We start from the raw sequence: 16,230 nt of genomic DNA, 5'->3' as shown, positions 1-16,230 counted from the left end.
GACTCTCATCTCCATGTCCTCACTTTAGGGAACCTGCTGGGCTCCACCCAGCCCCCTCCTTGTGCCACAGCCTAATGCTTCTCTCATGGATCACTGTCCTTGGTTGTCTAATGCCTAGTGTCTCAAAAGCTGTTTGTCTGTTTTCGTAGTTGTTTCAGGTGGGAAAGGTAAATCCTGTTCTCATTACTTCAACAGCGGTCCAGCTCGATCTTTTCAATATAAAATTCTGGCTATATCATTTAAAACTCTTCAATGAAGAGTTGACCTTAGATAAAGACCTAAATTCCTTTACATGGTCTACCTTTTCTTTTGTTCTTTTCCTTTGTTCTTCATGCAGAGCTGATTTCAGTGTCCTGATGCACCAGGCCTCTGCTGGCCGCAGAGCTCTCCACATTCTTTCACGCTGCCTGGACATGTTTCTCTCTCCCCCCCTCCCCTACCACGTGCTGAGTTCTACCCATCTTTCAAATTGAAAGTAGTTTGTCATCAACACACTGGACTTCCCCTTCCATACCTTTGCTTCAGTCACACTGAACTAAATAAAGTTACCCAGAATAAGAACTATGTCTTGCTCACTGCCATGCCGTTGCCCTTGCTAGTTCCTCTGCCTAGAACACCCTTTCTGCTTCATCTGCTCAGATTGTTCCTATTTGTCCACCTCCTCTTGAAAACTTTCCATATGCTTCTTCCCCATCCCCTTTCCTACTTTCCTCCAGAATCTGAGTGAATCTTCTCTCCTCCAAGTTTTCTTAATCCCTTTCCTATGCTTCTACCACAGTTCTTTTCAAACTCTATTGTAGAAATTGGTTTTCTTGTCCTTCTCTCTAACTGGGACAGAAATGTGGTCTCTCTGGCCTCTGTATTTCCAGATTCTTGCAGAATGCCTTGTCTGTACATAGCTCTGTTTTGGTGCTTTTTTTTTGCTGACAAATAAATGGGTGTACAGGGCTCTCCACTCTGCTCAGCACTGATATGAGTGTGTGAGGAACACTGGTGCTTTACAGGGGGTGCTCTGCCCTCGGGAAAAGGAGTTACATTAATCAAGTAGAATAAATCATATTGGATGCTATGGCCAATGCAATTAAGCCTTTGTCAAACTGCCTGACTTTGGCTGGAGATGAGAACATTGATGAAATGCCTCCCAACTGCCAGGGTTGGGGTCTGCTGAAATGGGCAATTACTGCAGTGAACAATCCATTACTTGTACTGTTGACAGTGTTTTTTCTCTCTCTAAATGCAGCATGAAGTGGAAAATGCTGTGGGAACTCAGTGGCATTCAATTTACTGATATGATTCATAGGAGCCATTCTTTAACCTGCCCATGACGGCAATATTGTGGGAACAAGCGTCAGGTTCAGACGCACTGGGGAGCCATTTAACCATCCTGTGCCCCACTCTTCCTGTATGTAAAATTAAACTGATGGGAGAGAATGCTTGTCACACCATCGTGGTTACTATGGCAATCGATGGTTGAGACACAATGTTGTACTGCCCCTAGCCATGCCAATTTCTTTTGATACTGCTTGTTATTCCATAGAGGAAGAAGTGACTGGCAGGGCTCCATTTTCTTCTTTGAATTGGGAAAGTTTCTAGTGGGGGTTGGCATGGAAAGACCATTACACTGGCTGTTTTTCACAGATAACCCAGGACTGCTATGCAGGATGCTCATGCACAATGAGGAGCAGGGCTGCTCACCTGTCTGTGTCGACGTGCACACAGAAACATTTGTATGGAATGCTGGGAAGACTGGATGAGATATTTATAACCAGAAGGGACCTGGCCTGGACTTTGGTTGTCCCAGGTCCTGCCAGGTGCTCCAGGGACCAATGAGATCAGCATCTAGGATAGTTCTGACCAGTCAAGAAGCTCAGCTGCAGATTACTCTATCACTTACCTACAACAATGGCAGTATCCCTAACTAGTGGTTACCAGTAAACACCATCAGATGAACTTAAACCATGCTGAGTATGGCTGATCTGAAGGTTAGGGGTTGGGGTAAGGGGTTTGAAACCAGATAATATTGCTGCAGAGCTCTTGTAGCATACACATGACAATTCTTCCCCAGGGCCCTGTAGGCCAGTGATATGGGTTGAATGTGTCCCCAAAACATTCATGAATTAGAAGCTCGATCCCCACTATGACTTTGTTAAGAGGGTGGGAAATCCTATTATGGTAATTGACAGGTGGGGCCTTGAAGAGGTGATTAGATTGTGAGGCCTGTATCTTCATGAATGGATTGATCTATTCATGGAATAATGGGTGTGGTTTTGATGGTTTTTAAAGGAGAGCAAGTGAGGAGGTTAACTCCCTCTTGCTCAGCCGTTCTTTCCAGGTGACACCCTGCATCGCTATAGAGAGTCACTGCCAGGAAAGGGTCCTCACCAGATGAACCCCAAGGACTGTTGACTGCCCAACATCTGAAACTGGAAGAAATAAACTTTATTTCTATATAAATTACTCAGCTTTAGGTATTCCGTTATAAGCAACAGAAATGGACTAATATAGCCAGGGTTTTAACAACTCAGAAGTCACCCTTAGCTAATTTAAGCAAAAAAGATATATACGAGAAACTAGTAAGCACTTACAGAATCTCTGAGATAGCAGAGTTGGTATTGGAGGCTGTATAGCCAGGCAAAGACCCAACAACCAGTAAGGCTTCCCCACAGCAGTTGCACCACTGCTAGACATGGACAGTCTCCCCACTCTGCTAGACACTAGGCACCCAAAGTCCATAGTGCACCTTGCATGATCCCAGACAATGGGCACCAAAGTCACCCTGCACCCATTAATAATGCTGAACACTGGGCACCTAAAGTCGACTTATAGCCATTGGTAATGCTAGACATTAGACATGTGAAGACCACTTACACCCATTAATGATGCTGGACACTGAACACCTGAAGTCCAACTGCACCTATAAATGATGGCGGACACTGGGCAGAAGATCACTTGCACCCACTGATGATGCTGGACACTCGGCACCTGAAATCCTCTTAGCACCTATTGATGATGATGAATACTGGGCACCTGAAGTCCAGATGCACCTATTGATGATGGTGGACACCTGGCACCTGAAGTCCAACTGCACCCACTGATGGTGCTGAACACCGGGCATTTGACGTCCACCTGCACCCAGTGCTGGTGCTGGACACTGGGCACCTGAAGTCCCCTTGCACCCATTCATGATGCTGCATTCTGGGCACCCGAAGTCCCCACTGCATCCACTGATGACGCTGAACACTGGGCATGTGAAGTTCATCTACACCCACTGATTGTGCTGAACACCAGGCATCTGACATCCACCTGCACCCAGTGCTGGTTCTGGACACTGGGCACCTGAAGTCCCCTTGCACTCATTCATGATGCTGAATTCTGGGCATCTGAAGTCCACCTGTACTCATTGATGATACTGGGCACTAGACATCCCAAGTCCCCTAACACCCATTGGTCAGGCTGAATACTGGGCAACTGAATTTCACTTGCACCCACTGATAACGCTAAATATTGGGTACCCAGTTTACCTGCACCCATTGATGATGCTGGGCATTTGGTACCTGAAGCTCCCTAGCACCCATTGATGATGATGAATATGGGGCACCTGAAGTGCCCCTGCACTCATCAGTGGTGCTGGACACTGGGCACCTGATGTCCATCTGTACCCATTGATGATGTTGAATGCTTGGCACCAGAAGCCCACCCTTGCTGCCCCTGAATAGCTAGATGTTTTCACCACCACTTTCATGCCCAAAACTGACCCACAAGGCACCTCATATTTTTGTGATCTGCCTGAAAGTTGTGTGGGGAGTTTCAATTTCCAGAGTTGGGTCATTTGCCCCTTCCTTGCCTACACGGTAGGTTGGACAAGCAGGGTCCATCTTCTACTGCAGTGAGGTGGAACTCATAACATGGGATGTGTACCCTGGGTAGGGAGGTTGTTCCAGATCAGCCAGGGGCCACAGTGTGACCAACACCACTATATCTTTCAAATCCTCATGCCTAAATCTATTCATCATCTTCCCCCTCAGATCAGTTCTCTTCTGGTTTCTTCTGGCGCAGGAATGCCAGCATCATCCTCCCAGTTAACCAGTCCAAAAGCCTGGAAGGTGGACTTGGTTCCTTGGGCACCCTAAGCACTTGCATCCAGCCCACCTCCAAGTTGTGACCATTCTGCCTCCTCAGTAGCTTGTTAATCTGTGCCCATGCCGCACCCTACTCCCTCAGTTCGGGCCCCCACAGCCCCTCACCCTTCGGTCTGGCTCCCTGCCTCGAGCCCAGGGACGCCATGTGATATTTGGTAAAGTGTTACCCCCTCATTTAAAAATCCTTCAGTGGGGCTCCATTGCCTTTAAGAGAGATTTTGGCCCCCTTACGTCCTTTGGTAACAGTTTCCATTTACTTTTTTGACTCTCATGTATTGAGTACTTCAATAATATTCTTATTCTGACAGAATAACAAAAACAGCTACCATGTATTGAGTACATACCAAGTGTCATGCTAGACAGTCTCATACAAACATCCTAGGAGGTCAGTGCCATTCCTATCCCCATTTTACAAGGGGAAACCGAGGCCACAGCAGTAACAGCAGGCCCCGCATTTGAGCACAGATGTGTATGCCTCTCGAGCTCATGCCTTCAAGCGAGGCTTGTCTGCTGAGCCTTTACCATATCACTTGCAGCTGGCTGAGTAAAAACGTACTCTCTCCCCCTGCGTTCACTGGGTGATTCCCTTCCTGTTGCCTCCCATGCACCCATCCTTGTTCCCCTGCCTGAGTGTTACTTTGCATCTCATTCTGGGAACAAACTCCTCTGAAGAGCCTCTCCTTGATCTCCAAGCCCCTCATCCCCATGGGCCCCACCACAGACCCTCCCGCCCACACCTGCATCCCTCCCTTCCCTGATGGTCAGTGGGCAAGCCACCCGAGAGCAGGCTGGAATGCACTAGACTGTAAAACCATCAACGTGGTCTGCCTTAAGTTCGGGCTTTCCTGCAAGGATTCAGCAGTTCCTCTTGTCCTGTGTAAGTCTGAATTGGCATCAGTGTGGGCACGTGCAGGCAGGCCAGCCTCCCCAGTTTCAGGATGTGTAGGCACAAGTGGACGAGGAGATCTGACAGGGGGACATTCGCCCCCTTCTGCTTTGTACCATCAGCTGTGACTTGGGAGAAAACACAGCCCCTGCTGTGCTGTGTATTGTTGCTATTTTTCACCTTTAGAAGCTGCTTTCTGGAGCACTTCTAATGAGTACTCTTCTGGTTAGCTAGTCTAAAAAATAGTACATTTATTGCCACAAAGAATTTACATTCTTTTTGCCCTTAAACTTCACTTTGAGAAGAAGAGAGGTGACTCCTGAGAGGACAAGGTTGGGGTGGTGTAAGGAAAATGGGCAAATGGTCAGTCTCCCTCAGATGTTCAGAATCTTGCCAAGCATGACCTAGCCTGTTTAATGTAAATATGTTAATTGCACATGTGCACCCAGGTGTTCCTTGGTTATTGTCTGATGTAATTATGCATGTGCACCCAGGTGTTCCTTGGTTATCTGACTCACATCCAGGTGTCCCTGGGTTATCTGACTTAAGTATAAACTACAAACAGCTCTGATCCACAGTGCCCCCGGGATGTCACCGGGGACGCTGCTGCTGCTGCAGAAGCTGAGCTCATGTCTGAATGAAGGATGTCAACTTTGCCAACAGCTCCCATGATCTTTTCCAGCTACCTAGCTCACGACCTACTTATGAGGGGTCTGTGACCCAGTCCGCACAACAGATTTGAAGGGTCTGTGACCTAGCCTGACAGGTGGCAAGAGAAATTCTGTCACATCCTCTCATCCTGGGTGACTGCCACTGCATTGTGACAGTCACTGGCTCATGGTTTTGGAAGGTTACATGGCATGGGCTCCTGGGAGCATTCTGTAAGTTTCAGCAGTTTTTATCAGCTCAACGCTAAGCTGATGCATTTACCTTCTTTGTGCCCTTATGGTCTCCCCCATAATTTCTTTTATCTCACATCATCCCGGGGGCAAACTGATTTTTCCCCAAGTCAGCCTGTCAGTTGACAATGCTGCCCCGAAGATGAAGGATCACTGGCCATTACGCCTTTCAGGCCCAGAGCATTGCAGAAAGGGCATGCTCTGGATCTGTGTCTCCTACCAGCCTGACCTGAGACACTGCCTGGCAGGCACGCTGCAGAGCCTGGCCAGTGGAAGGCCCATGCGGCTGACCATCAGGTGCCCCACTGCGGCAATGTCCGAGGGTGCCAGTGTTAAACTTACTAGTCCATGCAGTCCTCTCGCCACAGTGAAGTGTGTAAATACCTGTAAATTCTTTAACCCACTTCAGCTGCCAGGATAGGGTAAGATGGTAAGTCAAGTGAACTTCTGGAGATCAGCAGAGTTAGTGACTGACAAGCAAATGCAACTCAGCCCACATAGATTGCTTGAGACCTGGGCTAATGTGTGTCTCATGGCTTATGCCCTTGAAACCCTGCCAACTTCCCAGCAGGATGAAGGCCTGGGAGTCGCATACATACCTGCTGTGATGGGGCTCCGGGCTTGGCTGGTGGCCGGCTGGGCCGAGTGCCGCAGACAACTGCCCATCTGTGGAGATGTTGCTGGGTGCTGGGCGTGGGCCTGAGGAGTGAGGGGGAGGGCGGGCCTGGAGGCTGTGGCCGGGCTACTCAGACTTCCCCCACCTGGGTGCATGGTTGTGGTCATCCCTTTAGCCAGAGGAGACCCTCCAACCACAGAATTCCGGGGTGGCCCAGCTCCTCCTACAGGAACCCTAAGGAAACAGAGCAGAATGAAGTCGGGTGAGAGGGCTTGGAGGAAATCACGCCATGTAGGCCACTGGCACAGGCCTGCTCTTCCCTACTGGCTCTGAGAGAGGAAGGCCAGGAGTCCAGGGACAAAGTCCTACAACAGTGCCTAGACAACACTTGCAGCAGAACAATGCCCAGAGGCACCCTTTGTAAAATCTTCACGGGGCTAACTCTAAAGGTTAATATTCAAGAAATAGCAAAAGGACCTTGAGAAACAGGAACCCTGTGAGTGCCAGAGGAAGGGGGCAACTGGTGAGGGGCACAGCAGGTGCAGTGAGCTGGCCTAGGCCACCTGGAGAGCCCCAGATCCACTGGCTAGAGAATCTCCCCACAGCAAGGTCTCTGGAGGCATAGGAAGATAGTCCTTGAGGTGAAGTTTTGATCAGAACTGCCAGATTCTATTACTGTCTCAACCTGCATTCACTGAGCACTGGTACATGCACATGGTATGCCAGGAGCCGGGGACATAAAGCTGGAGATGCTACTGTGGTCAAGGCTGGCAGAGTGGGGACCCTGCACACCTGCAGGAGACCCTCGACAGCACTCGCACGCAGCCCGCTCAGGACCACAAGGCAGGCAGAGTCGTCTCCTATGACAGCAGCTTGGGACTGAAGACCAAGACCTCAAGGGATGTGTAGGATTCAATTTGGTAGTAGGAAGAGGGGGTGGGGCAGCCTGAACAACCTCCCAATCATGGTGCTGCCAGGTGTGCGTCAGGAATGACCAGCAGTCAGGTGGGGGTGGGGGTCCTAGGAACGACCAGCAGTCAGGTTGGGGGTGGGTGGGTTCTAGAGCCACACAAGGAAGTTGGATCTAAATTGCAGGCTTTATGTGTCTGAAAGGTCTGAGGAATTCTCAGGTAAATGTAAAGGAAGACTCAAAAGAGAGAAATGAAACTGGGAATCTGGGGAGCCAGTCAGCAGCCTGGAGAAGCTGACTGCCTTCCTCAGGAGTCGCTGCTCTGACTGCCGTTTTTGAGGAAGGACCAGGCAGGGCTGGGGGGTGCAGACACCCAGCATCTCAGGCTTGCATCTTCCTGAGGGCACCAGCTGGGCAGGGAGATCCCCTCATCATGACGGGTGGCCTGCGTGATGGGTGAGCCCAACTCTAGCCAGGGCTTCAGGGACAAGCCCATCACAGCTGAAAGAGGCAGTGCAAATCATGGCTTGAGAGACCCAGGCCAGTCCCAAGGCCCAGGGCCAGCTCGCACCCTGAGCAGCCACCCTGCGCTGAGCATCCTGGTGTGAGGCATGGGTATTTCCCGTAGCCCCTCTGCAGTTTGCTTCTCAAGCTTTTCCTTGCTGAGGGTCTTCTTAGCGAAGCTTATCTCTCACAGCCCCTTAACCGTGTGTCTTCAAACCTGCCCAGCCTCAGGACACACTGCACTCTCCCCCAGACCCCTGCTGGGCACCTTGCAGGCAGCACAGGCTGAAGAATGCCTTGGTCACTACAGGTACTTAAATCAACACCACAGTGCCCTCCTACCCGCCTTCTGAAACTGCTCTGGGAATCAGTCCAGCAGTCAGGGCAAGGTCTAGGCGTTACTTAATGCTTACATGGCAGTCTTTTCCAAAGACAGGAGAGACGCAAGGGCCGTGTCTACTGCTCATCTGCTTGACCTGCAGAGTCACCTCAGGGCTGTGCCATGAGGTGCTTCCGTGCTAAGACTGACTGAGATAAAACTCAGCAGGACCCCTCAGCTCAAGGGAACATGCCCAAGCAACTCCGGTTACTTCTTTAGCAAATTTTAAACATTAGCTTTTCTACTTTATAGACATAATGTAACAGAGAATTTGTAAAACACTGGAAAGCACAAAGAAGGAATAAATTAAAAATTATCCAGAATGCTATTACTCAATAACAATCGTTAGCTTTTGGAAATGTATCATTCTTCCTTTGCATATTATATATGTGTGTTTTACATATAAAAGACTTATAGGTGATGACCCACATCACACACACACACAGACCATGTTTACACTAAACACAAATACACTGCACACACAAACTGTGCACATGCTGTGCTCATATTGTATGCACATATGTGCACACACTGCGCACACACGCACACATGCTGTGTCCATACTGTACACACGTGTACACAGTACATACATGTGTATGCACTTTACTCACTATGCATGTGCATATGCATAAGCACACACACTCCACACATTGTGCACACTGCACACACATGCACACAGTATACAATGCACACTGTACACACACACACACTGTACACACATGATGCACATGCCACACACATGCACACATGCTGTACTTGCTGTACACATATGCACACACACGCTCTTGAGACCTCCTTCTCTGGCGACGTCCCATCCTGGCTGAGAGCATGCGGCTGCCCTGCCTCCAGCCCCTCCTGTTCCCAGTCCCCTCCCCACAGTGCCAGCATCTGCTGAGGGGAGCCAAGCACACCCAGCTAAGGAGGTGACCATTTGCCAATGAGTGCTCTGTGGGCCCTCGCAGCCTTCCCACAGCATGGCCTCCAGCAGTCAGGCTGGTCAGTGGAATGTAGGGCCTCACTCCCTCACCTGGAGACGGGAGTCACATAGTTTCCTGGGAACACCCCAGAAAACCCGGTCTTCAGGGACGCGCCCTTGAACCAGCCATCCTGACACTTCTCCAGGACCCGGTACATCTCACCCTTGCGCAGCTCCAGCTCGTCGTTCTTCTGAGGCTTGTAGGCGTAGAGCGCCAGGTACCTGCAGGCAGAGGACGCATCTGGGTCAGCACTGTCTTCCCGGGAGCATGGTGGCTGCAGGGCCAGCATTGCCCGGGACACACAGGAGCTCGTCTTTGGATGAGCCCAGCCTAGAGACAGTAGCTGACATCTGCGGTGGCTCTACAGTTTACAAAGGACTCGCACGCCCCTCACCTGACTCACTCCTCACAACAAACCCCGGCAGGGGGAGGCAAGACGAACTTCCCCGGTAGGGTCTTCCTCACTCCTCCTGGGCCTAAAGATTCGCATTTTCAGTGCTAAATCACATTTTCAGGGGATAAGTAAAGAGGAGCCAGGGTGGAATTCTGTTTTCATGTTTGCTGACTCTCAGCGAGCTCTCTGATGGCCTCAGAGGAAAGTTGTGTGGAAAAACTGTGTAATGACACAGCTGCAGCCATATGCCTGCATACTGCACAGGCCTGAGCATGCAGCCACACTGCTGGGGGCAGGGGACACCAGCTCCCTTCCACTCCCCTCACCTCCACTACACAGGATCTGCTGCGAGACTGCGTCTTTCAGGTTGCTACACTTTGCCTCTTCCCATGGGAAGTCTATTTTGTTTATTAGATGCCCAGTGACACAGAGAGCCCCTGGGCTGAGCAGGGGAGAGGGTGTCCTTCCAGGTGCTGTCACAGCCTCTTCCCCAAAGCACCCTCATCATGACTCTTCCTGGGGCCCTTCACACAAGGTGCTGCTACCTGCAGGGCCAGGGACACCATGCAGAGCTGTGCCCCACCTCACATGCCCAGCCGCCAGGTGAGTCGGGACAAGGGGAGGACAGGACACTGGGCCCAGATCCCACATGGTCTTGCCTACACATTACATGACCTTGAGGCCTCACAGCTGAGGAAGCGAAGGCCCAAAGAGATGGAGACTCAGTCCCTGTTCACGTATGTTCAGAGGCATGCTCAGGGCGGGTCATGGTCAGAGGCAGGGAAGCTGTGAGCCCAGCGTGGCCCACCGTCAGGGAGGTGCTGCACCGATTTGCACCAGGCACTAATGCACTTGGTCTGTTCATCTTCCTTTGAAATTTCCTCTGTCCAATGAGTAATCCTTCCTCTGGCCTCAACATTTCAAGTGTGGCCTCTAGGTGCATGTTGCTGGTGGAACCGGAGTGAAAATAAGCCTGACTTCACCTTGGAAAATCTCTCCCCCTCCTACTTTTCTTTCCCCTGGGCACCTCAGAGGGGGAACGAAAAGCAGATGGATGTGCCGAGTGGGTCATGGCGTCTGCATATCTGGCATGCGCTCACGCTAGGCAGGGAACTGGCCTGGCAGGGAACGTACTCCTACATCTGCTCTCCTTTTGGAGTGACTCAAGAGGAAGCACTGGATGAGCCACACTGGGAGAGTGATTTGTATCCAAAGAACAGACCGGCCTCCTCTCAACCTGCCGCCTCCTCCCTCGGGGTCTCCACAGCCCACTTCCTGAACCAGGTGGCTTCCAGATTCCCAGTGACAGCCACAGCAGCGTCACCTCTTATCTACCCTTTCCCATAGATATCCCTCAGCTGCATCCTGCCAGGACTGCATGTGCAGACACCTCTCTGCTGAGCTGGACAGCATCCGCAGGGCTGGATGGAAAGCCAGTCCCATGGGCACATGCAGCCGGACCCAGTGCAAAATAGGGGGGACCGGGGCCCCTACAGGCAGCACGTTCTCATCCTCTGGGCTCCCAGAGCCCAGCTCTCTTTCCTTTGGCTTCAACAGGTCATGGCAGCCTACCACAGGCCTTGGCGGAGTGCCCAGGTCAGCTTTACAACATGTCAAGATCAGACGGCAGCCTCCGTGCCAACGTCCCCTCTGTGATCCCCTCACAGAGGCTGCTGCTAAAACCACAGAATTTGAGGCAACATAGGAACACTGCTGAGAGAGCCTTCCTCACCACTGCCCTGGGGCCCACTGGAAAAAGGTGCCCTGTACAGGCAGAAGCAGCCCCTGAGTGATTGCTATGGACTCTGGGTCAAGGTGGGGTGGGGCCCTTGCCCCTCACCCCGTGCCCTGGGATGGGCACAGAGCAGACAGGCTGGCGTGGTGCGTCACCTGCTCCCACGTGCAGCCTGTTGGATACGCAAGCACAGCCTTCAAGCTGTGTTACGTGCTTATTTCTGTAGCAGGATCTTCACAGCTGCTATCGTCTGTAGATTCCCTCCCGCCCTCATCGTGGAGAGGACGATCAGTGTTTCAGTGCCTTCGTCTGCTCGCACCCTTTCTCCTCTAGATGGTGGCTTGCTCATGTTTCTCCCCAAATAATTGAAAGGTTCTATACCGTCCCTCCTTCAAGGAGTCCTGCTTCTGCTCTCCTTGCAGGACTCGGTCCAGGACACGTGTGCCCACTCATGGACTGTCCCATCCAGAGATGTCACCGGACAACCACCAGCGACGAGTGGTGGAGACAGACATTAACAGTGCAGTGTCAGGGCCCATGGGTGAGTCCTGCGTGTGACAGGAGCGGGCTGCAGCCATTGGGGGAGGATAGCTGCAGGTGGGGCACCCATGCATGAATGCTCAGAGGAGGGCATGGGGAACTCTGGGGCTGCAGTGTAGCTGTAGAGGCTGCCCCTGAGCACAAGCACCTGCCACCCCTTTTGATCTGGCTGCCCAGCAGAGGCCACCCCTCCCCCCAGGGGCCTTCTGATCTCCTGGGATTACACAGGCAGCCACGGGTTGAGAGGGTTGAGAGCCCAGGGAAGGCAGAAGTTGGGGTGGCAGCTGTGAGGCCACCTTGTGGGCAGGCGCCCTCCACACTTGCCACAGGGGATGGAGTGTAGGGACCCCTAAGGGGTGGTCCTGGACCTGCAGCAACAGCCTTGCCTGGAGCCTGTTAGAGATGCAGCAGATTCTGGGGCTGAGGCACAGCGGTGTGTCTCCACCAGCCTACTGGTTCTGCGGCTGAAGTGCACCCTGGGCCTGGATCCAGCGATGCCCAGCCCCGGTCCCTCCTGCAGGCAAGGGGCTGCTGAGGGCTCGTGGCATTGCCTGCACTGGGAACTTCCTGCAGGGGGCAGTGCCACTAAAGACTGTCCCTCCTAAGGGCGGCCTGAAGCCAGCACCACCTCAATCCAGCTAGGGGAACCCTGAAACCCTGAAGGGCGGTCTCGGCTCCAGAGCTCTCCTTCAGGCAGCTCAGCGTCTGTCTCCTGACGGCATGTCCTGAGAGAATGACATGGACCTCTAGGGGATCGGAGCTGTCATCTTCCTGCAGCTACTCTGCCATCTTCCACCTCCGCCTGCCAGGCTCTGTGCTCTGTCTGGAGACTTCTCTCAAGGCCATTCTCTGCTCTTCCCACCTGCATCTCTCCCCCTTCCCTACCTGCTTGGGGTCCCAACTCTGCACTGTCCCTAAAGATGCAGGCGTAAGGGGTGGGGCCAGGAGAAGTTGGTACTGCAGGCCTCAAGCGCATTCTCTGGCTCATTCTTGACCACATCTTCTTGGCACTCTGAGGGTGGGTACTTCTGGGCACTGTCAGAGGAGGCTGGACAGCTGGCCGGGGACACCGCTGGCACAGGCCCATGTCCTCGCTGTGCCAGGCCTTTGCCCTAGCCCTGGCAGGCACTGGTTCCTCTGGGCCCGTCGCAGACGTGTGCAGAGCTGGCCGCCTGTGACTGTGAGGTGGAGGACACATGCCCTTTCTGCACTGGCAGGCTGTGCCTCCTTTCCCAGTGTCCCCGAATGCGGGGCCCACATCATCCCTGAGGGGCCTTCTGACCATCAAGACAAATGGAAGAGGGTCATGAGAAGGGTTATCCTGACCACAGCAAGGCCCTGAGGTCATCTGCTCACGACAGAGCACGTCTCGGTGACCACCAGGTACAAGGACCCTGGTCTCTTGAGGGTTCCCTTTCCCTTTCTCCCTCTGCTTCCCAGTCTTTCTCTGGCTTCCTCAACATGACTCCAGGTCCCCAGCGGGGATCCAGGGGGTCTCGCAGCTCAGGAAGCACTTGGCTTCCCCTATAGGCCAGTTGCACCCACTTGACTGAGGAAGTTGCCTTCTCCGACGGCAAGCTGACAGTCAGCCCTGGAGCGCGGCTCCAACAGCCGAGAGTTGTTCGCAGGTCCGAGAGCTGGTGCTGGGAGAGGCAGGCATCCTCCCCAGTGGCGACTGTCTGACGCCTGAGCTTCTCCTTGTCCACACCACTGCAGCCACCAGAGCTCACAGGAGACTCTACCAAAGCACTGGAGGGGGCTGGCAAACCCCCCAGCATCAGGGCACCCTGTTCACGAGTGTTCTCGTCAGCCTTTAGGATCCCGGCCGGCTCAGCTCTGACCTAGAGCTTGGCCTCTAAGACCAAACACTCAACGTTTCCACTTCCCAGGAATCACAGCAGGTCAGCCAGACGAAAGGCAGACGAGCCGCAGAACAGAATTCCCAATGCAGCAGGAGTGGTGACGGGGGGCCTAGGAGTGGGCTCATGTCTCCACAGACAAGCAGCCACCTCTGTGCACTGGTGGCAAAGGGACTCCTTTATATGCTAGAAGTCAGGGTGAAGAGCAGTCCCCACCACCAACAGAAAGGCTGACCGTGCAGATCCAGCCTCACGAGGATGCACGTTTCAGGCTGTGATTCACCTGTAGGGGTCATAGTCAATACAGTAACGAGGGCCATGGAACAGGGGTCTAGGAGGTATCCCACCACTGACCTCCACATTGGCCCCATCTGGGCCGTCTGCAGACTCCCCACATATAGCAGCGCCTATTACTGCAGCTGTCTTTGTACAAACAGCACATTTCAGGCTCAATTTCAAGTCTTTGAACGTGACATACAGACACTGCTTTGGGAAGACCAGTCAGAGGAGGAAGGGTCGCGTGTCTGTCCCCATTGGGAGTGGGGCTGCCAGCCTCGTGGAGCCGGTGAGGATGAGGGAGCAGTCAGGCTAATCCCCTATTTGATAGACTGATGGGGTCGATCTGGTCTTTTGCTCCCTAGCAATGAAATAAACATGATTTCAAAGGTCATGGTTTCAAAACGGACCGTGCATATTGCTGTGATGCATGAGGTACTGCCTAGCCTGTGCCGGCTACACAGTATTAAAGCCCGGGATGTCCACATTGAACTTCCGCAGTCATGCTGATCATGGTGCATCTGACGGCCCGTGTCACCGCAGACACATTCTCACCAAATTCTTGTTATCCTCAGAAGAATGTTATCTAACACATAAGTCTCCCTTTCCTGTCACCCAGATGACAATCTCAAGCTAAACAGAGGCAGCCGTGCCCTGGGGGTGAGGCAGAGAGTGGAGCCAGGTCACAGCGACCTGGTCCCCCAGGGCAGAGAGGCCTCGGGAGGGAGAGACCCTCCAACTCTGAGCCAAATCAAAAACCCACCTGGGACATGGAGGTCTGTCCACAGTGAGGCCTCAGAATATGTTCTGGATATTCACAACTCTTGGAGAGTGACATTCTTGGAACCGGGTTACCTTCTGGATATCAAGGACAGAGCAGCCTTCTCGGGTGGCTAACCTGGCAAGGGAGAGCCAGAACGACAGCTGCACAGGTACGGAGAGCCTGCACTCTCCAGACCTGTGGCCTGGCCCCGCCCTGCTTCTCATTTGGGGAACCACATTAGGGCCATCCCCTGTGTCTCCTCCTCTGGGGATGGCATCCTGTGTCCAGATCCTCAGGAGCAGCAAGCCCACCCCCGCCCCTCCCCACGTGCCCCCCTTGGCCCACTTTGAGAGAAGCTGCTGGAGCTGACACAGAAACCTGGGCAGAAGCAGCATCTCCTGTCCGGCACAAGTGAGGACTTCAGTTCCCACCTCCAGACAGTTGAGGTGCAGCTCGCTAATCTACGTTCCCCTGGGAAACTCAGTAAGAAAGGTAAAGGTCACACTCCTTTCCTGAAGTTGAATTCCAGCAGAGCGCGCAAGCAAAGGAGCTGTGCGCCGCTCTCCGGTCAGCCTTGGGAAAAAGGCCGGCGCCTTCACTGGGGCTGGGACTGGTACAGGAGGCTGCTGCTTCCAGGAAACCTTTGACGCATGGCAAGGTGCTTTTTCAAAAGGCTTTTTTTTTTTTTTGGTTGAAATACATTCCGCTTTGCAACAACGCAGGTTTGGTGCCTCTCCCAGATCCGCCCAGATTGATGGAACTTTCTGGTCTCACCATACTGTTTGCCAAATTTGTATGCTCTGCCTAAAACACTCATTCAAGTGACTGAACTCAGTGCCAAATAAAAGAGCAGAAAGCTCTGTTCTAATTCTTCAGAACACTATTTAAATGGGTAATTTTTAAACTGCCCATTATCTTTAAGAGCTATAACTTCACAGAGCAGATTTTTTTAAAGGCAATGAACATCTCGCTCCCCAGCAGTAGCTCATCTGGCTGTATTCAGGGTGACATGCAACTGGAATGTACTGGTTTGGCTGTCACTGAGCTACCTCTGAGCAGCTGGTAACTTGTTACTGCCCCAAGTTCCCAAAACTACCGCTGCTCTGGCCATCCCCCCTCCCCAGGCCACCCTGGACCTTCTCTGGGGCCTGTGGGGCCTGTCCCCACTCAGGCTGCCATACCTCCTCTTTTCCAGACTGACCAGTGCCATTGTCTGACCACGTGGTCAAATATTCTGAGTATTCCTCTGCTTGCAATGAATGTCCTGGGGACAAGGACATTAAAAGAACCTGCTTGACCTGTTTCCCACACTCTCCTTCCAGTGTGCTATTAGATGCACAAAACTGTGCTGAC

General features: G+C 52.6%; 1 protein-coding gene across 1 annotated transcript in view; it reads right to left on the bottom strand.

The window, feature by feature from the left end:
- SH3RF3 (SH3 domain containing ring finger 3) overlaps positions 1 to 16,230 on the bottom strand; it is a 338,026-nt gene that overhangs the window by 60,107 nt on the left and 261,689 nt on the right. Inside the window, exons 7-8 of the mRNA XM_063087182.1 lie at positions 9,361 to 9,531; positions 6,524 to 6,774 (exon numbers count right to left, since the gene is read on the bottom strand). Of these exons, the coding sequence (XP_062943252.1) occupies positions 6,524 to 6,774; positions 9,361 to 9,531 (422 nt within the window). The remainder of the gene's footprint in view (positions 1 to 6,523; positions 6,775 to 9,360; positions 9,532 to 16,230) is intronic.

The sequence above is a fragment of the Cynocephalus volans genome, chromosome 2, assembly GCF_027409185.1.
Source record: "Cynocephalus volans isolate mCynVol1 chromosome 2, mCynVol1.pri, whole genome shotgun sequence".
Classification (NCBI taxonomy): domain Eukaryota; kingdom Metazoa; phylum Chordata; class Mammalia; order Dermoptera; family Cynocephalidae; genus Cynocephalus; species Cynocephalus volans.
Note: the sequence above shows the minus strand (reverse complement) of the source record. Positions and strands in the feature narration are given on the sequence as shown.